This window comes from Dama dama, chromosome 15 (assembly GCF_033118175.1).
Source record: "Dama dama isolate Ldn47 chromosome 15, ASM3311817v1, whole genome shotgun sequence".
Taxonomy (NCBI): domain Eukaryota; kingdom Metazoa; phylum Chordata; class Mammalia; order Artiodactyla; family Cervidae; genus Dama; species Dama dama.
Window position 1 is genome coordinate 44,194,648 of NC_083695.1, and position 23,720 is coordinate 44,218,367.

Consider the following 23,720-nt stretch of genomic DNA (forward strand, 5'->3'; position numbering starts at 1 on the left):
GGGTCAATTGTAACTGAAAGTTTGGGAGGCTCTTCTTTACCTGGCACAGATACCAGGCAAAATCACCACTAAGTTCTTCGGTGGAAAACTAGGAAAATGGTGCATAGTATATACTTGTGCTGTTAGCAGTGTCTTAAGTCTGGAAATGGGATTATGAGGGGCTGAAACTCTAGTAAAACTAGGCCTCTATTCCCTAGATCCAGAGAGCATTCAATTATATAGTTCATATGCAGTTGAATTATGTTGTTCACCAAATATTTCCTGCTCTTGGCCTTCAGGGCTCCTCGTTGTTTCACAGCCCCCTTGTGGTTGGGTGGGGTACTACATGACTAGTTCCAGCCACTCTGTTATGAGCGAAATGTATGTCACTTCAGGGTCAGAACATCTATCTAATTGCTGATTTGTTACCCTCTAGATCAACTCTTTCACTTTTGAATTTGGCAGTGTTCAAGATCATGACTACTTCATTAGCCTATATCCTGGAGTGAGAAGGTGTAAAGTGAAGAGGACCCAGCAACTTGCAATACGACATAAACAAGAAGTAAACCTTTGTTACTTCATGTCATTCAGATTTCGTCATAATCTAGCATACTTTGATTGGTACAAAAATTGCTGCTGGGAGATGGAGGTTATTTTAACAAAATCTGACTTTTGTGGCATTGACTTATGGGGCAAGGAAGATGATTGTGGAAGCTGTTATACATGAGTGTATATGATAAAACTGTCACCTACAATAAACTGGAAGGAAGACAATGAACCTAGTAAGCTCGTAGCTCCAGGAGAGGGAGACTAGAAAACAAAATGTTAATAGCAGTGTTGGTCAGTGTTGGCTGCAGCCTGATATCCCCACATCCTTGAGGCACAGTGAGTGTTTGGATCTTCATAGGAGGGAGTTGCTGACCTGGGCACAGCCTTGTGGAACAGGCCAGGTCTGCCTAGTGACCCCTGCCCAACCACCTGACCCCGTGGCATACCTGTGCCTGCTCAGTCACTCAGTCGTGTCCAACTCTTGCGACCCTATGGACTGTAGCCCGCCAGACTCCTCTGTCCATGGAATTCTCCAGGCAAGAACCCTGGAGTAGGTTGCCATTGCATCTTCCAGGGGATCTTCCTGACCCAGGGATTGAAGCTGTGTCTCTTGCCTCTCCTGTATTGGCAGGCAGTTTCTTTATCACTGAGCCACCTGGGAAGCCCTGTGGCACCCCCACCCCCACCCCCAATTCATGCTGCGTGTCTCTTCCTCCTGTTCTGAAGCTTGTTCCCATGGAGACGCAAGAAGCTGCAGGCCCGCCTGGCATCTCTGCTTGCTTGTTGGCCAGCCCGGGCAGCCTGCAGAGTTGTGGGCCGCAGAAGAGCAGGTGGGGAGTGCCACTGGCTTCTGCCTATTGCCTGGCTTACCCTACAAGCTGTGGCCGTAGACTGCCATGGCTGTTATCCACCATGGACTTGAGATGCAGCTCTTCCAGTGCTTGCTGAGGCCACGGGGGCAGCACGCATAGTGCAGGGCTAGAAAGTACCTAAAATGGCCTCCCAGAAAACACAGCAACTAGGAGGTGGGATCCTGTGGATCTATTCTTCTCCCTCCCTCCCCTGAGGCAGACTTCTTGGCATCATGGTGGTTCCTACGGCCTCTTGAAGATGTCTTATGCAGCTGAGCAATCGCTGTGCTTATCACAGTGCTAATGGCCAGCTCGCTCCTGCCTTCCCTCCCTCTTTGCCTGTCTCACTTCAGCTACCCTGGGATTCACTCCTCCCAAAAAGTGTTAACATCTAAACTTTTGCCTCAGACTTTTCCAGGGAAATCGAGGCTGAGGCAAAGCTCATTCTTCACACCTTGTTTTACAAAAATCGCTCTGTGACATCAGTTTTGCTCAGCACATAGTCACTTAGCACCTCCTCCTGTTTTCTGGGCACCAGGAGAAACTTTGGGGATGCAGTGCTGAGCACAACAGGTACAGTCCTTCCCCCAGAGCCTTTGGGGTACAGGCACCAAGGGAGATACGGGGAACAAATATCCCATTATCTAGAGAGCCAGAAAAGCAAATTCTAGAAGCTTTTATGTCTATTGCAGGTCAATTCTAAAACCTGTGAACAAGGAGAAAGGGAACAGTGGCTAGATTTATGAAAATTCTGCATGCCAGATAATCTCTTTCCTGAAAGTTGACTAGAGTAGATGGACAGGGGTGCTGGCGAGACGAGTGCTTGGCTCATAGTAGTCATCTGAGAAAATATTGACCTAAGACTCTTCTAGCAGCTTATGGGTCAGTCAACTCTGCAGGCTGGAGGACAGGATACTCTGGTGGACTCAAGAGAAGATGACAAATTTGGAAGGTTAAGCCTTCGAGAGGAAGGGATTCTCCCTCAGAGTGGGTGGAGCAGAAGCTGGGAGTCCACTTGTAACGACCTCTGAACTTCCTTCTCACTCAGGGATCCTGTGCCCCGACTGAGCACCTGTTGTCTTTTGGAGAATTTTATCCCAATTATTTGCTCAGTGTAGCAGGAGTTTTTTGGTACTCTGCCCAGGTCCTGTGGCCTCCATTCACCAGTCCTGTGCACTCACCCTCTTCTAAGGGCTGGCATCTGGGTTTCCTTGTTCCTTGGGCTCTGGAGTGAACTGCAAATGCCTAAGTGTTTCTGTCCCTCCAGAGCAGCCTGTAGCCAAGAACTGCTAGTGGAGGAAAGCTAAATTTCCCTTCCTTGAGGTTGGGTCAACTCTCAGTGGTAATTTACACACCACACTTCCCCCCAGAATCAGGTGGAGGCTAAGACTTTGCCTAAGATGGTCCCTTTGACTGCCTTTCCCCTTTCCCACTCTGCTCACCCCACTCCCAGGACTAGCTAAGTCCTTTCCACCCAGTGTTCTTGGATCTGAAGTACCAGAAGTTTCTAATCAAAAGTGGCAAGGAGAAAAAAAAAAAAAAGTGGCAAAGGGGTTGTCTGGGTGGGCCCTCAAGAACTGGATGGTCTGGTTAGGAGCCATCTCTGAGCACAGGAGAGCTGAGACCAGGCCCAAGAGCAGGGTGGAGGGGGAGGCAGAAGGGTGGGGCAAGGAGCTTTCTTCAGTGGGATAACCTCCTGCTGATACGGCTCTCAGTGAGGCACAGACGTGCTCAGACGAGCATCTGCACCCTTCTCAGGGGCACAGGAGGTCTGATGCACCCGGGAGGCTTTGTTATTGGGAGGCCGGCTTCCTCCTCAAGGCTTGGCTCCTCCCCCACTCCCTGCAAACACCTGTCTTTGTGTCCTCAGCAGGTGCTGGGCCCAGGATGGAGATTTGCCTCTGTCAGGGGCCTCAGGGGTACCCGAAACCTCACACCTCCTGGACTGCACCCCCTCCGGGGACACTAACCAGAGGCAGGCACCGCAGAAGCCATGATGGAGAGAGATGCAGCTCAGTTTTCTTCAGTGAGTTTGAAAACAATGCTTAGGGATCCCCAAGCCTGGATTCTTTCTCATGGGGAAACATTTTTGTGCAAGAAGTCTAAAGGTCAGAAACTTGAACCCGAGGAAGCTAATTCAGGGCTTGGCTACTTGGGGGAGGGGTCTGAAGTTCTGATTGTGCTTTTTAATTAGACCTGGGATTAGAGGAGGCCCTGGGGAGGGGTGGGGAGAGTGTGGACGTGCTTAAACAACTTTCAGGATTTTATGCTCGGGGTTCTGTAAAATCAAGCAATGTTTTTATTTCAAGTCCCCAAATTAAGGTCATTTGCTCTAATTTAGGCTTTTCCAATTCAGAGTAGGATTCTGAGACACTTTTAGATGATCAGGGAAAGGCTAGGCAGCCTCTGGGAGTGAGAAGAGCAGAGGGGCAGCCTGGCTAGAGGGTCTGAGCTATGGGAGAGTGAGTCTGGGCCTCCTTTGTGTCAAAGGGCAGGGGAGCAGGAACCCCCTTTCCCCACCCCTCCATGCTGGAAGTCAGTCCTGCACTCTTAGCCTGTCTCCACCTTCAGCCTCTGTCTAGCCTCCCCCGGAAGGCCCAGCAGCTCCAGTATCTCCAGGCAGGCATGGTCCCAAGCACAGCTCACCTGCTCAGAGTCCCCTGCTTGGGACTGCACCTCCCACGCTCAGACTCTGTCTTGGGGCAACTGCCACACCCTGGTGTCCTCTCATCTCTGGGTGCCCCAGGCCTCCCCCAGACTCTGCCCTCCCTGTGTCGGTCAGCTCTGCTGGCTGCCAAGATTGCAGTTTATCCAAGGAAAGGGCAAGGTAAGACCTGCAGCCAGGTGTCGGGGCTCAGGGGTTGGGATGGAGAGTGGGGCCTTGAGGTCAGGAAATTCCTTCCAGACTCTGGCAGCCTCAGGGGACCCAGGCAAAGCTGAACAACCGGGCCTGGCACAGACCAAGTCTTCCAGCAGAATGGGTAGCTCTCAAGACTTCCCGATGGCCCTTGTGGGGGACCCAAGGGAGGCTACCCCTAGTCCCTGGAATCATGGCTCCCATCTCCTGGTCTCTGAACACCCCCGCCTCATCTTCTACTCCATGTTTCTTAACCTCTATTGTGCCAGGGACCCCTTGAGGGTGCTGTGCAACCTAAAATGAAGCCCTTTTCCAGAATGCTTTCAACGCATGAAATAAAATACACAGAATTACAAAGGGAACCGATTACAGTGAATCGGTTAATATTAATTAATATTAAATAATAAACTTGCAATGGAGTAATATGTGTGCTTCTTAATAAGTCAGAAATAAGACCTAGTGGAGGCTTTAAGCAGGCCCATGGGCTTCCCCAGTGGCTCAGTGGTAAAGAATCTGCCTGCAATGCAGGAGACATGGGTTTGATTACAGGGTCAGAAAGATCCCCTGGAGGAGAGCAAGGCGACCCACTCCAGTATGCCTGCCTGGGAGAATCCTATGGACAGAGGAGCCTGGTGGGCTACAGTCCATAGGGTTGCACAGAGCCAGACATGACTGAAGTGACATAGCGTGCACATACAATTCTGAAGCAGTGATGAGCAAAACCATTGTCTGCAACAACTCTTCTGTCATAGGAAAGGGGCAGTGATTTCCACCCATGACAGAGTCACAGGTAATAGTACATGGGGTTTTGTCCATGTTCATAATGAATGTAACGCTAAATTTCAGCTAGAGGTTAGTGCAAACAACAGTATCCTTTTTTTTTCTCACCCAAGTTCATGGATGCCTTAAACTCTACCTGCAAACTCCAGGCTAAGAACCTGCCTTTTGCCTGGCCCCCTACCTCATAGTATCTGCTTTTCACACTCCTTGCCACCAGGCTCCCCTCTGTGCCCCTCTGCCCCTCAGTATCAGGTATTGGACCTCCTTTCCCACCCCTTTACCCCACTTTTCAGGGGCTCGAACAGGCTGGTTGAGGTCTGAACCCAGACAGTGCCCTGAGCAAGTTGAGTGTTGGACCACACCCCTCAGGCATGTACTTGCCCAGGAGTCAGCAATAGAGACATCAATGGTTTAATGGAGGGGAGGGGGATCTTACCTGTCTGAAGCAAAGTCATGGAGTGACAACATAGTGTGTGGCAGACGGTGGGTAAAACATGGCAGCAGTCTTTGCTCCTGGGGGGCTGGTGGAAGGAGAGATTACCAGTTGCAGAAGAATTGACTTCAGGTGGGCTCATTAGTTACCAGGGAAACTAATAGGAGGGCAAGCGCCTCACTGCCCTCTTGATGAGAACTATCACCAGCTGGGGCCTGGAGCAAGTACATAGGAAGGTCAATCATATGCCTAAGATCTACGTGAAGTAGGCACTGGTTGGGCAGGGAATGTACATAGAGCAAGAGATCCACCATCATGAGTGGCTTGACCATACAGAGGGCTTGCAAAGCAGTAGCAATGAACACAGGAGATGGAGCAGAGAGCAGGGGGGAGGGCGGGAGTGTGTCCAGACGTGTGCATGGATGGCACTGACATAAAGACGGGGGTCGGTGCTTACCACTTTGTGTTCAGCAGCATTTTTAAAAATCCCAATGCCTAGGCCACACCCTCGGCCAACTAAACCTGTCTCTGGGGTTGGGCTCCAGATGTCGTAATTTATTAAACTCCCAAGCGACTCCGGTGTGCCATGGGGACTGGATGTGAAGGTAGAAGACAGAGAACTGGGTGGGAAGAGAGAGAAGAGGGGCCCTAGAAGTCTAACGGAGATACATCTGTGTGCTCAGCCCGAACTGGACCAAGTAGGGAAGAAAAGACAGGACAGAGGACTGGGGTACCCTGCAATTTTCTGCTGAGTTTGAGAACCCTAATGTGGAGGGCGCCAGCCAACACCAGCCCCTAAGTTTGGCTGCCTGAAACTGCTAGCATCTCCTGGGATTAGCTGGTTTTGTGAAAGGAGCGAATGAGCACCTTCCCCACCAGTGCACTCCTTGCCCTGCAAAGAACCAACCCCTGTGGCTCCTGAAGGCAGGGGAGCTGGGGCCCCTGAAGGCTGTGGGGCTGGCCGTGCTTGGCTGCAAGCTCCCATGCCAGCTCACTTCCCCACTCTGGGAAAAGGGCTGTGGCCCACATACCTGCCTTTCCTCCTGTTGCTCCTCTGCCCCTTCCCGGAGGGTCTGGATAGGGGATTCACTCTGCCACAAAACAGCCTGTGACAAGACCTGCCTGGGCCCCAGAGAGAGAAGAGAAGGCCTGCTAACCACCCCTAGCCTCAGCAACCAGGTGCAAGACACGGGGGCTGGCACTGCCAAAGCCTACTGAGCTCCGGGCACTGTGCCAGGTGATTCAAGTCTCTTGTCAATTTAATCATTGCAGCCAGTGAGGCTGGCACTGCTGTCCCCATTTTATAGGTAAGAAAGGAGGCTCAGAGGATAAGAGCTGCCCAAAGTCACAGAGTTCCACACGGTGGTGCCGGCCTAGATGATCCCATTGTTCTCTGGTGATGATGTAAATGTTTGTGCTGTCCAAACTTTGCAGCTCCAGGCAAGACAGCCCCCGTTAGCCTGGGGCCCTTACTCTGGGGGTAGCATGCTAGTGTCCTCTACACACTTCTTTATGAATAAAGCAGTTTTAGTACCTCATACTAGGGGTGAGGAAACTGAGTCTCAGAGGTGTTGCTTGTTACTTCCCAGACCCTTACAGATAGGAGCAGCGCTGGGCAGATGTGAGGGGAAATTCACAGTGTTTACAGTTTTGGGATTCTGCTCCCAAAGCTGACACGTCTACAGTCACATCAAAAGACAAAGCCAATTTCAAGGCAGGATTTTCATTCAAAAATCTTCCAGTGCTACTCATGCCATGCTTAGATAAAGGAGGGCTTGTGGGGTGGTCACTGGGAACAGACCCAGACACACATTATATCCAGAATCACTCTTCACTAAGAACATCTCTAGCTTCTTGTAGATTTCCATCCTGTCATCTACACCTGTGTGCTCTGAGCAGTCAGAAGTTCCTCCGGACTGTCATAAGTCAAAGTGTGTACCTTCCTCCCTTCCTCTCGCCCTCAGAAAAATGCTCCACTCCATGGGGAACAGCTAACGAATATGGTTAAGATCAGCTAAAAAAAAATTTGTAATAGTCTTTTCTTTCCTTTTATTTCCTTTTTTATCCCCATTTCCCACTCTCATGACCTCCTTCCCCACAGGAGGCTATTCTAATATATTTAATGTGTATTGCTTTCTATGTATGCATTTTTGTAAACATGCACTATTTGGTAGAGTTTGCTTAAACAGATACAGAACAATTTTTTAAAAATATTTATTCGGCTGCATTAAGTCTTAGTTGTGACATGCGGGACACTCTTCATTGCGGTGTGCATACTTCTTTAGTTGTGGCACACAGGCTTAGTTGCCCTGCGGCACGTGGGATCTTGATACCCCAACCAGGGATCGAAGCCATGTCCCCTGCATTGGAAGGCAGATTCCTAACCACTGGACCACCAGGGAAGTCCCCAGCTAAAAATTTTGAAGAAGAAAATGTTTTTTCCTGCTGTTCCAGCATATCACCAAAAGGTCAGAAAAAGTATATAATAATTCCTAGGGTAGATCGAGCCTTTCTGTGTGCCCCAATTAGAGTGCTCAACTAGAAAATGTCAAAGGTGCTAAGGAAGAAATTTCATGTTTTTTTTTAAATTGAGACACAATTGACATAACATTATATTGTTTTCATGACATAACATTATATTATACAACATAATAATTCAATATTTGTATGTATTGCAAAATGATCACCATGATCAGTCTAGTTACCATCCATTACCACACATAGTTACAAATCTTTTTCTTGTGATGAGAACTTTTAAGATCTAGTTTCTTAGCAACTTTCAAATATACAATACAGTATTATTAACCATCTGAACCCTACATCACAGGTCTTAGCTATTTTATAACTGAAAGTTTGTATTTTTTGACTACTTTCACCCAGTTCACTCACTCTAAATTTCATTAGGTCCAGTAGCAAATTCTTGCTTTTGATGGGCTTCTGTGTGTGCCCAAGGTATGTGAAATACAGGACCACCCACTCGAAGGGTTTTATTTTTAACACCCACCTGCCCTTCTAGGGTTTGTAATCACTTCTCTAGTTAAAGGTTTGTTCTTTTGGCCTTACTTATGTTTTCTGACTCATTGGAAAAGACCCCGATGCTGGGAGGGATTGGGGGCAGGAGGAGAAGGGGACGAAAGAGGATGAGATGGCTGGATGGCATCACCGACTCGATGGGCATGAGTTTGAGTAAACTCCAGGAGTTGGTGATGGACAGGGAGGCCTGGCGTGCTATGATTCATGGGGTTGCAAAGAGCTGGACACGACTGAGCATCTGAACTGAACTGATGTTTTCCGTGGCTTTTTGTTTCATGAGTCCTCTCTCACACCTATTAACTGGCCCTGACTCCCTCAACAGAAACTTCCAGCTAAAGCGGGGGAAGGGACCACTTGCTGAGGGATGACTGTATTACCCAGTAACCTTGTCTGGGTTACTTGTAACCTTGCCAGTGGTTACGGCCGCTGTGACTGGTGCCAGCTCAGGGCGCGGCGCATGGCTGTAGCTGTTTGATGAAGGCATGGCACTAGGATGGGTATGAAGCTGAAGACTCCTCGGCCGGACTCACTGAAATGATACACGTGGATCAGCAGGAATGGAACGTGGACTCAGAGGGGACAACCCTGAGTGCCCGGGCCAGCAGGACCAAGAGGTGTCAAACCCAGGAACCAGCCACAGAAAACAGTCCCACAGTGCTGTATAGACTTTGCCCCGTAACTCTCCCCCACCTGCCCTGCCCCGCCCCATTTGGCTAGCACAGGCTGCGTAGAAAGGAACTCAGTGGGAGCACCCAGAAGGGAAGTAAGGGTGGAAAGAGCACCAGAGAGAGAGGTTGGCCACAGAGACATTAATAGGACCACCAGGTCAACTGACTATCTCCCAGTGGGCAGGTATATGCCAGGTTGGGGGAGGAATGAATGGCACTCTTAAGCCCAGGGCAGTTAGAAGAGCAGAACTACAACTTCTGCTGTATGTTGCAAGGCAACATAAAAGCAAGGATTTTCTGAGCTTCTGCATTTATGGTCTCTCCCTCAGGCAAGGGAAGGAAGGGGGGCCCTATCCCATCAGGGTTTGCCTGGAATCCAGCAGGTTCCTGGTGAGGGAGGGTCCAGGTGAGTGGTTGGCCAGGTGCCTGCAGGAACGTGTTCATTGAGACATTTAATATTCCCCTGGAAACAGCTGCAGGGAGTTTCCCAAGAGTCTCTGGGTAACCAGATAGCCCTGGCCAGCCCCAGGATGAGGAAACTGATCCCCAGGAGTGGACAGGATGGGAATGGCCAGGCTGGAGGGCAGGAAGGCCCGCCTCCCTCCCTGGATGCTGGCTGCTATGGCCAAAACCACAGAAGTGAAAGACCGCGAGGCTTTTCTGACAAGGACTTTTACAACTTCTCTGCAGAGGACAGGAATTCTGGAACTCAGGAGACCTGTATACAAAGTCGTCATCAGGGCCCTGTGGACAGTGTCATGATGCTGGTTGATCACCATCCCTCAACAAGTGCAGTTACATGTCTGCTGAGGGCCCACTGTTGAGACATTTCTTACTCCTGCGTGATCTAACATCAAACATCATACCCTTGCCTCCCTGGCTCCTGGCTGCGCAGATGCTCAGGCCTTCTTTGTCATCCCAGAGGAGCTCTCAGGCCTCCCCCTTCCTATGTCCCTAGTACTTCCCCATGGGTGAGGGGCCTGGAAAGCTTTTCCCACCTCCAGCCACACCAGCAAAGTGTGAAGAGCAGAGAGCAAATCAGTGTAGAGCTGTGGGCAAGGGCTCCGGGTACCCCAAGGCACATGACACATTCGGATCTCCCTGGCATGGCAAGTGGGATGGTGGGGGGGATGGGTATGATCGTTCATAAACTCCTAGGCCAGGTTAAATAGAAGGATGGCTTGGGCTGGTCCAGGGGGACATGGAGGCTGAATAGGCAGCTGGTACCACAGCCCACCCAGGGCATGGGCCATTTCTCCATGAGCAGCCCCTGGGATGGGGTGAGAAGTTAAAGAACAACATCTACAGGTGAAGTGGGAGGGCTGATCTCCTGGCAGGTACTGGGACTTAAAGGGACACACACTGTCAACTGGCTATTGTGGAAGTTGGGGGTGGCGTGGAGGGATGACACATGTGGGCTCCTTAACCCTTCCCTGCTCTGCTTTGTTGGAGAGAACCTCATCTCTCAGGCCACCCTACTTCTGGCTTCCAGGTAGGTTTGGCCACTGCGAGACACCTGAGAAAGACAGGAGATCAGAGTGGGGAGTGGTGGGCATTCGGACCCTGTGTTCTGCTCACCATGGCATCTCTGCTGGCAGCCATGTCCCCACTGAGGCTCTGGCTCCCCTGCCCTGGGGCACCCTGGGGGGCAGCTCCAGCCCCTGGAATCCCTGCTGTCCTCCAAGCCTCAGATGCGGTACCCCACTGTTGCTAATCCCTGGATGCCTCAGATAGGCTTCCACTACCTGTCACCAGTCCCTATGTCGTTTGGAAAATCTAGATCAGCATCTTTCCCATTTAATGTATAGGTGGATCACCTGATTGAGTAGGTCTGGAGCATTTCTAACAAGCTCCAGGTGACCCTGATATGCTTGGTCCTTTGACCACACTTTGAGAATCGAGGACCAGGGAGGCTTTTACATTACTGAAACAATGTGCACTCTGCTGGGCATTAGGTCACAACAGTGAAACAAATAGACCTGTTTGCAGTCTAGAGAGGGAGACAGACACAATCAGACGAAATAAACAACACCACTGGTAAGTGCCTCAAGAGATGGACAGGAGGCTGTGACCAATTGGATTCCCAGGACACCTTCCTTGACACCTTGAAGAGGTGGTGTTTGAGCTGAGACCCAGAAAAGGGGCAGAGGAAAGTTCCAGAGCAGCATGTGAGCATGTGACTGCAGGACTGTGTGTAGTCTGTGGTCTGAGAGGCCAACCCAGTCAGAGTGCAGGGACAGTGGTGGGCCCAGAGGCTCAGGTCACCAGGAACCAAGCTGGCTCCCCCTCACCTGGAGGAGAATCTGCACCTGAACTTGACCACCTCCCACGATCAGAACTCCCCTTCCCCCAAGATCTGAATCTAACTTCCAGTAAGGTCTCCAGGTGCTGGCAGCTGGCAATCTCAGACACTTCCCTGCTCGGCTGGCAGCCACACCCAGACTGCCTGGCGCCTGAGCTTGGCTGCTCTTTCTTGAAGCAAGGTTGTTGTGGAGATTGCGTTCAAAAGGGACAGTAGCAGGGGAGGCGGGTCTTTGCCTGGGCACACAGTCCCCTGTGAGGACGGCCTGACCTGTGCACACAAATACTGCGTGGGGGACGGCACACCTCTTCTTGCTGACTCTTGGTGGTTTAGTTTCCCCAATAAAACCCACTTCTTATCCCTATATACTGGGTGACATTTGTAGTATTTTCCTCACCACCTTGCCATATTCAGTTTTTATCTATGACTTTAGAGCAACGGAAGTCATCAAAGGGTTAAACATAGGATTATCTGATGGAATCTGTGTTTCCAAACACATTTAGGGTTGCAGCAGGAAGAATGGGTTGTAAGAAGATGGGCAGGAGAAAGGGGGAGACCTTGGAGAGAGGAACTGTGTATGTGCACCTGTTCTGTTGTCAACTCAGGGGACCCCGGGGCCATAGAAGCACCAAGAGCCAGTGGGTGTTACTGACCCCTGAGTTCAGCTTCAGCTCTGGGAGAGGAAGAATGTTAGGTCAGTCTCTGAGGGCATGTGCACTAACCAGGGTGGCAACTGGTGGGACTGGTCCTCAAAGACCCCCACCCTGTTTGACCCTGCACTGAGCTTCTTCCTCCAGCCTCCCCCATCACCATGGTGAACCTGTAATGAGGGGCCTCGGGAGGACACGCATCTAAACCATGAGCTGGCACCTGTTGGTAGGCATCGCCCGCCCTGGCCACCCGAATCTGGGGCTCTCAGAGAACTGATTGTAAAGACCTGGGGGTGAGGAAGAGGACATGGCATCTCCCTCCACTCCAGGGCTCCTCAAATCTTGGCACTGTGCCTCAGGACGCAGTGACCGCAGAGGACGTTCCTGGAAGCTGTGCAGATGCCCTGGAAGCAGAGCGCGCAGCCCCCACCCGCTCCACTTCCAGGGCTCTCATTGTTCCCACTGTGAGTGTGGCCCTCTGCCTCTGACCCTCACTCACTTCAGGCTGGGCCTGCAGGCCTGGGACAGCTCCCAGGTTTCTACCAGCTTGGTGGGGGTTTTGTTTCTTTTCCCCTATTTACACTTCAATAAAACAGTTTGGGATCAAAAAGCAACCAACAAAAATCGCCTTATGATCTGATCTCCACCCCCCGCCCCCAGTTGTGTTATATTCTGGCACATCCTCTTAGCTTCTGTGTCTGTGACCTCAGGTGACCAGCCTTGGGCCTGTACAGGATGGCTGTGAAGGGGTGATGGGTAATGTGGGTGGACACGAGAGTAGGGTGCCCTGTGCAAAGGCTGACTATAGGCTCCACAGACAACCCTGGGTTGGGGGTCTTACGGGTGGCAGAAGTTATATTTGATGAGCTTGGGGAAAGAGAAATTTGGCCAGAAGGAAGGACGGAGCCCGAGAGTCAAAGCCTAGCGATCTCTTCTGTAATATACACATACACACACATTCACATAGAACATACTCTCAAACTCCCTGCACACACACACACACACACACACTTGCACACATTCACACATGCATACTGCCATCTTCAGGGACCTGTGCCTGAGGGAGCCGAGGCGCTGAGTGACGGCATGTGCACGCCCAGCTCCGCTACTTAAAGGTGGGGACTGACCCTGTGATTGTGAGTCGCCATAACTGTGACACGCTCTCCTTTGTGCTTCATTGGACACAGAGCAGCCACCAGCCCCAAGAACAGCTCCAGGCTGGGTCCGCGCTGGACACGGGAGCAGACAGCCGGCAGACCAGGAAAGGGTGCTGAGGATGGGGGAAAGTTGGAAGGCTGGGCACAGCTAACGTCCCGAGCTCCTGCTGCCCTTGACGTCTCTGTGCGCTTGAGAAAGGACCAGTGCACCTCAGGATGAACCCTCCTTCAGGGCCAAGAGCCCCACTCGGCCCGGCGCAGGAATTCGGCTGCCTGGCCACCCCAGCCTCCTCCAGCAGGTGGGACAGCTCCCGGAGCAGCGCCTCCAGCCTGAGCCACCCTCCGTCCATCAGCCCCACGGTAAGCCTGGGGCGAGTTGTGCATGCAAAGCCTCCCTCCCCTACCCTGGCGCTCTTCCTAGGGACAACAGGGGCTTTGCCAGGGAGATAGAAAGGCCCTGAGCTCTGCTCTGGGATGGTGGGCATGTTATTGAACCTCTCCGAACCTGTCCTATGCAAAAAGACCAATAGAGGACACTGTGGCAAGTTTTCCTTCACCATGGAGAGCATCTGAGGAACAGAAAGGCCAGCCTTCTGGGACAAAGGGCTGGAATGGCCCATCCATTTCTTTCTGGAGGTGGTAGGATGCCCCCAGAGCCTTCCAGAGAGGAAGGCATACTCTGGGCCTCAGGATTTGTCCCAGTCCAGAGTGAGGTGTTTGGTGCCTTCTCCTGCCTCCATCCTCCTAGTCAGGCCCAGGGCCATCTCCCAACACCCCCACCGTTACCTGGGGAGTGATGTGCCTGCCCTCAGGGCTGTGGGATGCTGGCCTAGGTTCTGGACAGGAAGGGGAGGCTCCAGTAGCTATAGGAGCCAGGGCAGGACAGAAATGAAGCTACTCCCATCCCTGGAAAGCATCTGTGATGGGAGGTCTTTAAGGCCCTTTGTTCTGGCCTCATAGGCTGATGACCTCCTTGCAGTGACTTGGGAGGGCTGAAGTTTCCTTTTATTTTTTAAATTTATTTTTAACCACACAGCATGCAAGATCCTAGTTCCCTGACCAAGAATTGAACCTGTGCCCCCTGCAGTGGAAATATGAAGTCCTTAACCATTGGACAGCCAGAGAATTCCCCATAAATTTTCTGTTTTAAAAAACATTATTTTTTAATTCAATCATTAATTTGACTGTGCCTCCACATAGTGCAAGGGGACTGGAATACATTTGCTAAATGTCTCAGACGTTTGAGATGGGGCCCATACAGAGGGGAGGAACCCACCTAGGAGAGGGCTCTACCTTTTCTAGGAAACATGGAGTCACTCCAGCCATGTCCGTGCTTGCCAAACATGTGCCTGTCTGTCCTACCAGCCTCCAACAGATAATCTGAGCATACTTCTAGAAGACTTTTGCCTCTGGACCATAGGAGCTTGGGCTCAACTTTAGGGAGACCCACGTTTCCATTCCAGCTCAGCTACCTGCAAGCTGTGTGAGCAAATGGTTTTGCCACTCTGAGCCTGCCCCACTGGGGCAGTTTTTATCTGCCCCACTGGGGACCCTAACTCTTCTTCTCAGGACTATTTGGAGGTGATGCGGTCATGGGATGCCCTTATTTCTCTGTCTCTTCACAGGCAGTCAGGGCTCAGGCTGCTGCCTGGGTCCCCTTCCCCACGGTTGATGTTCCAGACCACGCCCACTACACCCTGGGCACGGTGATCCTCCTGGTGGGACTCACGGGGATGCTGGGAAATCTGACAGTCATCTATACCTTCTGCAGGTGCCCGGTTGGCAGGGTGGGATCCTGGGCACTGAGGGCAGCCAGCCAGGAAGAGATGGGGCAGAACACAGGACTGAAATTCTGGTGCCAACTCTGCCAGGGCACTGTTGAGCCTAGCCTTCAAAGACAGAAAAGGAGCCCAAAAGCAGTCCAGGGCAACTTGAGTGGCATATCCGATTGGGCCCCAGGTGCACCCCCTAGCCCCTGTGGAGGACACACACATCTCTGCCTATTTGCTCTGCTCTCGGTTCACCTCCACCATCACCTGCCCCAGTGGGCATCTTCCCTTGCCTCAAAGAACAACCCTGGTCTAGGGATCCTGAGTCCTCCAGCCCTTCAGCAGCCAGACCTGCCCACCACCCTTGGCTTCCTTCTCTATCTGCCCCACTCACCAGCTGAATGGCTGAGATGGGCAGGTGGAGGCGTGACTAACCCTTAGCTGAAATGACTTTAAGCAGATTACTTATCTCCTTTGAGTCAACTTTTCTTATCTGCAAAATGGAGTTGTCACTTACTTCATGGAGTTTTTAGTTTTTATATGTGTGGTGCCCAGCAAATGAGTGAATCCTTACTGTGCCACTTACTGAGTCTTGGGACCACAAGCTGCGTCACGGGTGGGAGCTTCAGTGTGCTTACTGGGAAAGGAAGGAGGGGGGACAGACACAAAGATGGATGATTATAAGAGACAAGTTTTGTGGAAGTACCTGACCCGTGGACACCATCGTCAGCTCCTCTCCCCTTCACCAGCTCCGAGGGTGAGGACTGCAAAGAAGCAGGGAGAGGAGGACAAGAGAGGCCTGAGTTGCTGCCTTGAGGGGGTCTCACTTCTCTGCCCATAATGCCAGGCTCCAGAGCTGTTTGGCTGGCACTTGCTGGCCAGCAGGATGGTCTGTGGCCCGGCAGCTCATGCCTGAGTGCAAGCACACATGTACGCATGGGTATGCATGCATGTGCACACGTGTTTGAGGGAAGCTCCCCAGCAGAAGCTCCTCCTGACAGCATCTGACCCCTCCCAGGAGCAGAGGCCTCAGGACTCCTGCCAACATGTTCATTATCAACCTTGCAGTCAGCGACTTCCTCATGTCCTTCACTCAGGCCCCCGTCTTCTTCGCCAGCAGCCTCTATAAGCAGTGGCTCTTTGGAGAAGCAGGTAGACACTTGGAATTCCCTTCTGCTTGGGGGAGGAGGAGGGTTGGGGCAGGGGATGATCACAGTGGAGGGTGGCCCAGATGAGACGGTGATATGCTCTTCCTGGGCCACGGGTGGGTAGCCCCCGCTCAGACTCACAAGTTGGCAAGAGGCTTCCACAAGCCTCTGTCAGATGCAAGCAGGCAGGGTGAGAGGAACATAGGCCTGTTTTCCTTGAGAGGCCAGTGCTAGAGCTAAGTACACACCGTCCACATGCCCTCCTTGCCCTCGGGTATCTGATCGGCTCCCCGCCAAGGACTGAGGTCAGGGAGCTATGCCCACAGGCTGTGAATTCTATGCCTTCTGTGGGGCTCTCTTTGGCATCACCTCCATGATTACCCTGACGGCCATCGCCCTGGACCGCTACCTGGTGATCACACGCCCACTGGCCACCGTCGGGATGGTGTCCAAGAGGCGGGCGGCGCTTGTCCTGCTGGGCGTCTGGCTCTATGCCCTGGCTTGGAGTCTGCCGCCCTTTTTTGGCTGGAGTAAGTGGGCTCAGGGAATCAGGGGATGGGAAGATAATTTGGGAGGGGCATGTTCGAGGGACAGGTAGGTGGACTTGGGTCCCCAAGCTGGCAGGAGGGGCCAGGGGACTGCTGAAGCCTCAAGTAAATGGACATTCAGGGGGCATGACTAGCAGCAGGGGGAACTGAGGCTGCACCATCAGTGATCAGAGGCTAACCTGGGCTCCCATCCCCAAATACAGAAGGGAAGACCACATGGTTCCTGACTGGCAGGAAGTGACAGGTACATCTGATGCTGAGTTTGCAATACATCAGACAGGCAAGGGTTGGGATGTGAGGCCTCAGCTGGTAGAAGGGTTAGCAGCAGGCACCTACCCTTCCAAGGCAGGACCAGGAAGCTGGCTTAAGTCTGAGAGAATAAGACCCTGGGGTTGTGGTGAGGTCTATCTTCCAAACTGGTAAGATTGGGCAGCAGTGGGCTTTACCAGCTGTCTTCTAATAGCACCAGCTTGGAAAACCCCTCTATGTGCCCCAGTTTCTTTGCTCTGCAGTGCAGGGCTGGGGCTGGGGCCGAGGCCGGGGCCAGTGTTTGAGAAGCTCAGACCCCACATCCAAAGCCCCTGCTGGATGAGGAACCTGGGTCAGCACTGCCCTGAAGGCTGAGCACCCTGCCCCTGGTTCCCAGGTGCCTACGTACCCGAAGGTCTGCTGACCTCTTGCTCCTGGGACTACGTGAGCTTCACGCCATCGGTCCGCGCCTACACCATGCTGCTCTTCTGTTTTGTGTTCTTCCTCCCCTTGCTTGTCATCATTTACTGCTACATCTTCATCTTCAAGGCCATCCGAGAGACGGGCCAGTAAGAGCTGGGCACAAAGGAGGGGTTTGATGGGAGGAGGACTGTGCCCCTTCACCAGAGCTTCCCGTGGCTCAATCTGTATCCAGCCCCCCAGGGCACTCCCAGACTCAGATGGGCAAAGACCAGCTCAGCACAAGTGCTTATGGGGTGGGTTCCCTGCAGACTGGTGCAAACTCAGTGCTTCGAAAAGTCTCAGGAGGTAGGGTCTTCTGAAGAGAGGGCTTCAGACTTGGCCAAGGGGTCTGGGGGAAAGAGAAAACGCCACAGGTAGAAGCACAGGGAGGCAGCTTAGCCTGGATATAATGGGGGACTTTCCGGGTGTCAGGGGTGCCTGGATGGAAAGGATGGCCAGGTCCAAGAAGGCTCCCTGGTAGTAGCCATGGCCCTGGCACTCACTGCAAGCTGAGTGGGATCAAACCCAGACTCTGCACACTTCCTAGAGCTCTCCAGACTTTCGGGGCCTGCGAGGGTGGCAGTGAGTGTCCCCGGCAGCGGCAGCGGCTACAGAATGAGTGGAAAATGGCCAAGATCGAGTTGCTGGTCATCCTTCTCTTTGTGCTCTCCTGGGCCCCCTACTCCACGGTCGCCCTGATGGGTTTTGCTGGGTGAGCAGTGGCTGAGGGACTGGGGAGGGGACTGGGAGGGTGGGAGAAGAGTAAAGGGACCCTGGGGCAGCCTCCCCTTCCCCAGTCCAAGCCCAAGCCCGCCATCCTCACACTTTAGGTCCAGCCTCGTAGCCTTATTCTCCCTGCTGCTGTGAGATGCCCCCACTGGAGCTGGGCCTGCCTCATTCCTGGAGGCACTAGGGGACATGGGGGAGTTCTGGGCCACAGTGGGTTTGGCCTGAGGGCCTACAAGGGCTGTCAGGTCCTTCCAGACCCCTGGAGAACATGCAGCTCTCCCAGAGTTTCTGGTTTCTTGTGGCTAGTGTCTGGAGACTTTAACACCTGCAACAGCGTGGATACTGGCCAGACTTCATGAGCACTGTGAGACAGTGAGAACTATGAATCCTTTCAGCTATTTGGGTATGAGACCTTTTCTGTGCAGGAGCGCCCTGGCCCCCTGTTGGGCCCTCCTATGCAATAACTCCCAAAGAGCCAGGGGAGCAGCAGGCATCAGGGTTTGATGGGGTGTGGGGAGGGCTGGTCAGAGGGCCAGAGTCATTGAGGGTGGGAGGTTTACTGCCAGCAGCACATTCTCCAAGGAACTGTGGGACCTGATGAGACCCCCCCAACTCTGGCACATCGTCTCAGCACCCCTCCCTCAAACTGCTCCCTGGGTTCCCATTCACCTCAGATCAGAATTCTCCTTGGCATCAGTGCATCTCCTGGGAATGACTTAGTTATGCCGCTTTGGACCAGGCTGGGCTGTGCCCTGGCAAGGCTTGGTTGGCCTAAGAAGAAGAAGGTGCTTGAGAGGATGGGTGGGTGGTGGAGTCTCCAGGGAGGGTCAGCTGGCAGGGGAACCTCAGCTTCTCTGTCCTAGGTACGCACATATCCTGACGCCCTACATGAACTCGGTGCCAGCTGTCATTGCCAAGGCCTCTGCCATCTACAACCCCATCATTTACGCCATCACCCACCCCAAATACAGGTGGGACCCTCCACCAGGACCCAGGACCAGATCCCCTGGCCCACCCTCATGGGCATGGAGGGCCTGGACCTATAAATGGAGGCAGAGGCTAGCCATCTTTCCTGTCCTTTGTATCTGCATTGGGTGGGAACTCTAGCAGCTGAGAACAGCTCATGACCTTGAGTGGGATCTGGAGCTGGTGTGACCCCTTCCACTGCCCCAGTTTCCTAGGGGGCTCAGCTTGGGGGGACATCAGAGCTCCCTGGGCAGTGTCCAGTACTAACTTGGATTTTCAGAACTGAGGCCAAGAGGCAACCAGGATGGCTGATCAAGCAGGGCTGCCTGCTGCAAAGAGAGGCGCCCAGACAGTGTCAGCCTGGAGAGATCGCAGCAGCGAGAGCTCTGCTCTGCTTCAAGGGCCGTGGTAGAGGCCTGGGACTGGTTCTGACCCGGAGCACTCTCTGCTGATAGAATCCCCGCAGGGCTGGACTCTTCCACGAGGGGGCCTTCAGTGCTTCCTTTTGCCTGGTGGTGTCAGTAACTCAGCAGCCCTGTGGAGGCCAGCTGCAGGCCTTAGCCCATAAGCTCAGAGGCAGCTCAGGAGTGTTCTTGGTCCCCATTCACAGAGTTATGGCTTGGGCCAGCCACTTGAGGGCTAAAACCAAGCATCTGGTTGAACCTGACACCCTAAGGCTCTGCGTCCATGTCCATGGACCCAGCATCTGTCTGTCCATCTTCATAACCCCAATGTCTGAATGTCCCTGACTCCCCAGTGGCTCTTGGCCCACTTCCATTTGTCCAGTGTCAGTCTGTCCATCCACCCCATCTCCTCGAATCTGTCTGTCTATCCCCCTAACCTGATGTGCTGTCCTTCCAGAATGGCCATCGCCCAGCACCTGCCCTGCCTGGGAGTGCTGCTGGGAGTGTCGGGCCAGCGTACTGGCCTGTACACCAGCTACCGCTCCACCCACCGCTCTACGCTGAGCAGCCAGGCCTCGGACCTCAGCTGGATCTCCGGACGGAGGCGCCAGGCATCCCTGGGCTCTGAGAGCGAGGTGGTAAGGAGGCTGGGCCCTCATTGGCTGGCATCTCACCATCTTTCCTCAATTAGTCCAGCCTCAGGCCTCCAGGCAGGCCTGCTTCTCAGATTCAGGAACCCTCAGGAACCTGGGACACTGGCAGGAAGAGCCCCTCACCATCTCCACATGTGGCCTTCCCACATATAATCCTCCCTGCCAGGCAGGGCCACTAGAATCAGGGAGGCAACATGTTGGCCCAAGGTCACTCAGCACCAGGGCCAGGACTGAACATGGGTCTTCCCACTCCAGGCCAACTCTTTCCCCTACCAGCACTATCCCTGGGCCTTAGAGTCTCAGATTGAAAAGATGAGCATTTCTTCCCTAGATGGGCTTCTAGAGAGACAGGTAGGTGTGAGCTCAAGCCCATCATCCTCACTGTTAAGCCCACTCCTCCTTGAAGAGGGAGACTTGAGGAGCTCAGAGGGTACAGTGGAAGGAGCACTGGCCCTGGAGCCAGGGTACCTGTTTCAAGTCTTACTGTGTGAGCTTATGCAAGTCACTCACCCTCTCTGAGACTCTGTGTCCTCTCCAAAACAGAAAACCATCATCTCTACATACTAGATAGGGTACTCATGAATGACCCCACCATGTTGTGGTCAGCCATAGGAGCTACCAGTCTGCCAGCACCTACTCGGGGCCTGGAACTGTGATGCCCCCTGAGGTCCCCAAGAGAGTTCCCTGTGCCGTGGGCTCCTGTCCCAGCTCCTCCATCATTGTGCCTACAGGGCCCACTGTGAGCCTCACCAAGAGCTTCCGCTGACCTCCCACTGCCCCCATCCCTGCGGGTCTCAGTTGAAGGGGCTGAGGGAGGAGCTGTCAGAATCCCTGAACTACTGTAGTGCACATCAAGGAGTGAATCTTATCCATTAAGAGAGGCCTAGAACCTCATGAAGACATACTCGTCCCATGTGTTAAGAAATGAAAAAAGCATGTACACACACACACACACACACATCCTAGCACATGCACGCACAATTTGCATGGGTTTGGTGACCAGAAGCCCTGCAAACAGTGTCATGGTCTTCACCCCAATGAACTATTGTAGGGAGAATGGAGAAAGGCCTGGCCAGGAAGGGGGCAGAAGCAATGCTGCAAATGCACCCCTCACCTCACCGCTACTCTCCCCCTTCCCCAGGGCTGGACGGACACAGAAGCAACAGCTGCTTGGGGGGCTGGCCAGCAAGTGAGCGGTTGGTCCCCCTGCAGTCAGGGCCTGGAGGATGTGGAAGCCAAGGCCCTTCCCAGGCCCCAGGGAAGGGACCCAGAGGCTCCTGGGAAGGTAACTGGGTCTGACACCTGCCAATCTGTGAAAAGGTGGGACAGGAGCAAGTACCCCAGGGAGCTGTCAGGAAAGGGGGGCAGGCCCAATGACCTCTGGGAATCACCCCCTCCCTGCACCTCCCAGCTTTCCCTTGCCCACCTGGGGGTCTTGGGGGGAACCTCTGTGACACCAAGATGTTCTGAGCAAGCCTGAGTGTGACTGCACCTGACAGTGTGTGTGTTTGCGTGACCTTGTCTGTGCACGTACATAGCAGGTGGTAGTGGCTATACTGCGATAAATGTATATAGCATGTATGTGAATGTGTGTGACCATGTGCCCGGCACATGCTTTCTGTCCTTCTGACATCACAAGGCATGGGTTTGAGTGCTGCACTAATGTGTCTGCTCTAAGCTGAGAATGTGACCAAGTGTGAGTGGCATGTACCTCTCTGCGATTGGAAACTGGATGTACCTGAGGTGGGGTGCGGGGCTGCAAGCTGTGTATGTGCTCGCTATGAATGCCCTGAGATTAGGATGTTGCCCAGAATACTTGTGGCTATTAAAAGAAGGCCAGCTGTCAGCCCAAGTGCCTATGGAACGGAATGTCGATGGCGATTAGAGAAGGCCGAATTCTGGAACGCTGGAAATGCCGTGTGTGCAGGCCCCACGGCTGCTCTTCCCCCTCAGCTGACAGCTCCCACCCTGCCCCTCCACTCACACACACACAACACCCCCAGTTCCTCTAGGCTCTCTAGGGCAGCAAGACTAGGACAAGAGGCACTTTCCTGCCTTCTTTCCTCAAGGCTGCTCCCCTGCCTGTCCCAGAGAGGGGGAGCCCTGGGCTGCTCCCTACAGTTGGAGGGCTTCTATCTCTTCCAACCTTGCCATGCCAGGGAACACCACTCCCCAGCGGCTCCAGCCCCAAAGAGGACTCACTCCCCAGCCCTGAGGCCGGGTATTGTGCACGACCACAGAGGCTGGGGCAAAGGCTGGCAGCATCCCCCAGGCTGACCGGGCAAGGATGAAAGGCACTGTACCTCTCCTGGAGGGAAAACTGGCCTGGGGTGGGGCACGGGGCAGAGAGGGACAGCACATCAGCAGTCACCTAACACGCGTGATAAGCACTGCCATCGAGGTATCAGCACACAGGGTGCTGAAAACAGAGGCAAGTCCCTGAGGGATCCTGGGAAAGGTGAAGGTAAACCAGGATTGTCAGGCAGGATGGGGCCAAGGAGCAGGGATCGGGCGGTCCAGGCTGAGGAAACAGCCTGTACAAATGCAGTGGGGCACAGGGTGTCCTGAACTGACAGACGCAGAATGTCTCTCTGTGACCCTAGGAGCCGCCAAGGGACTCTAGGAGCTGGCGGTGAGGATGGAGAAGGGGCAGGAGGTGGTAGGAGCCATGGGGAGGCCCAACCAGGTGCTGGCATGCGGGGTCTCCAGTCAGGACCCTGGAGGACAGGAAGCCCTTGGAGGACTTATTGGGGCACTGAGGTGGGCTTGGTCAGCTTGGCAGAGTAGACTGGGCCTCTCCACAGTAGCTGCGGAAGGACAGGTTGCGTGGAATGAGCCAGCAGAGAGAAGATAGGAGGAAGTCGGTAGATAGGCGAGAAATGAGGCATCTAAGACGACAGGGAGAGAGGAGACACCCAAGCTTGGGAAAGTGGAGAATTGGATGGTGGGGGTGAGGAGAGCTCAGTCTGGACCCCAGGAGTCCAAGAGTCTAGGACAGGCCAGCCTGGGGGACCGCCTGGAGGCAACCTCGGCCATTACCAGCTCCATTTTCCAGCCACATGGCCTGGAGAAGGCCCAACCCCCAGCCAGGACAAAACCTGCCCCCCCCCCCCGCCCCCACGCAACCTCCCTTCATCATGAGGTGCCCCTAAACACAGAAGGTCCCCGAGCCACTACTCCCAGTGGGACACTCTTTGGGCTAAACTGATGTCTGCTGCTTGCTTTCAGGCCAAGGGGCTGCTCCCCAACCTGGACCCCAGGATGTAGGGTGACCATCACTCCTGCCTTCCTTCTGGGACACGTCCAACTCCTTCATGTCTCCCTCACACACACAGACCCAGCATTACCCGTGGGCTTGCAGGCTTTGGAAGCGGCCTTATCACCCATGCTGGTCTAGATTCACGGCCCCGTACCGCGAAACTCCTGCTCCGCAATGTGGTCTGCACCCACTTCTCAACCCAACAGCCTGCACCTCAGGCTCAGACGGAAGAGCGGGCGCCCAGGCCCTCCCACTGCCTGGAGTCGTCCGCCTC

The 23,720-nt window shown here is 53.5% G+C and overlaps 1 protein-coding gene across 2 annotated transcripts; it reads left to right on the top strand.

Annotated features, from left to right (window-relative positions):
- The first annotated feature begins 13,475 nt into the window (after nt 1-13,475).
- OPN4 (opsin 4) lies at nt 13,476-23,454 on the top strand. Of its 2 annotated transcripts, none has more exons than XM_061163044.1 (10): nt 13,476-13,619; nt 14,885-15,046; nt 16,030-16,180; nt 16,503-16,706; nt 17,371-17,542; nt 17,983-18,147; nt 19,028-19,135; nt 19,992-20,172; nt 21,329-21,472; nt 23,416-23,454. In XM_061163044.1, exons 1-10 carry the CDS (start codon nt 13,476-13,478, stop codon nt 23,452-23,454), a joined length of 1,470 nt encoding a protein of 489 aa, XP_061019027.1. The 2 variants fall into 2 exon arrangements, with proteins under 2 accessions (XP_061019027.1, XP_061019028.1); XM_061163045.1 differs by having other exon boundaries at nt 14,885-15,030; nt 16,047-16,180.
- The last annotated feature ends 266 nt before the right edge of the window (nt 23,455-23,720 follow it).

What these genes read in the sequence shown, in the direction of transcription:
- OPN4 (XM_061163044.1), top strand. Translation starts at nt 13,476, where the DNA reads ATGAACCCTCCTTCAGGGCCAAGAGCCCCACTCGGCCCGGCGCAGGAA. An exon ending in CTCCGTCCATCAGCCCCACG is followed by an intron (nt 13,620 to 14,884) that starts GTAAGCCTGGGG and finishes GTCTCTTCACAG; the next exon opens with GCAGTCAGGGCTCAGGCTGC. An exon ending in ATCACCCACCCCAAATACAG is followed by an intron (nt 19,136 to 19,991) that starts GTGGGACCCTCC and finishes CTGTCCTTCCAG; the next exon opens with AATGGCCATCGCCCAGCACC.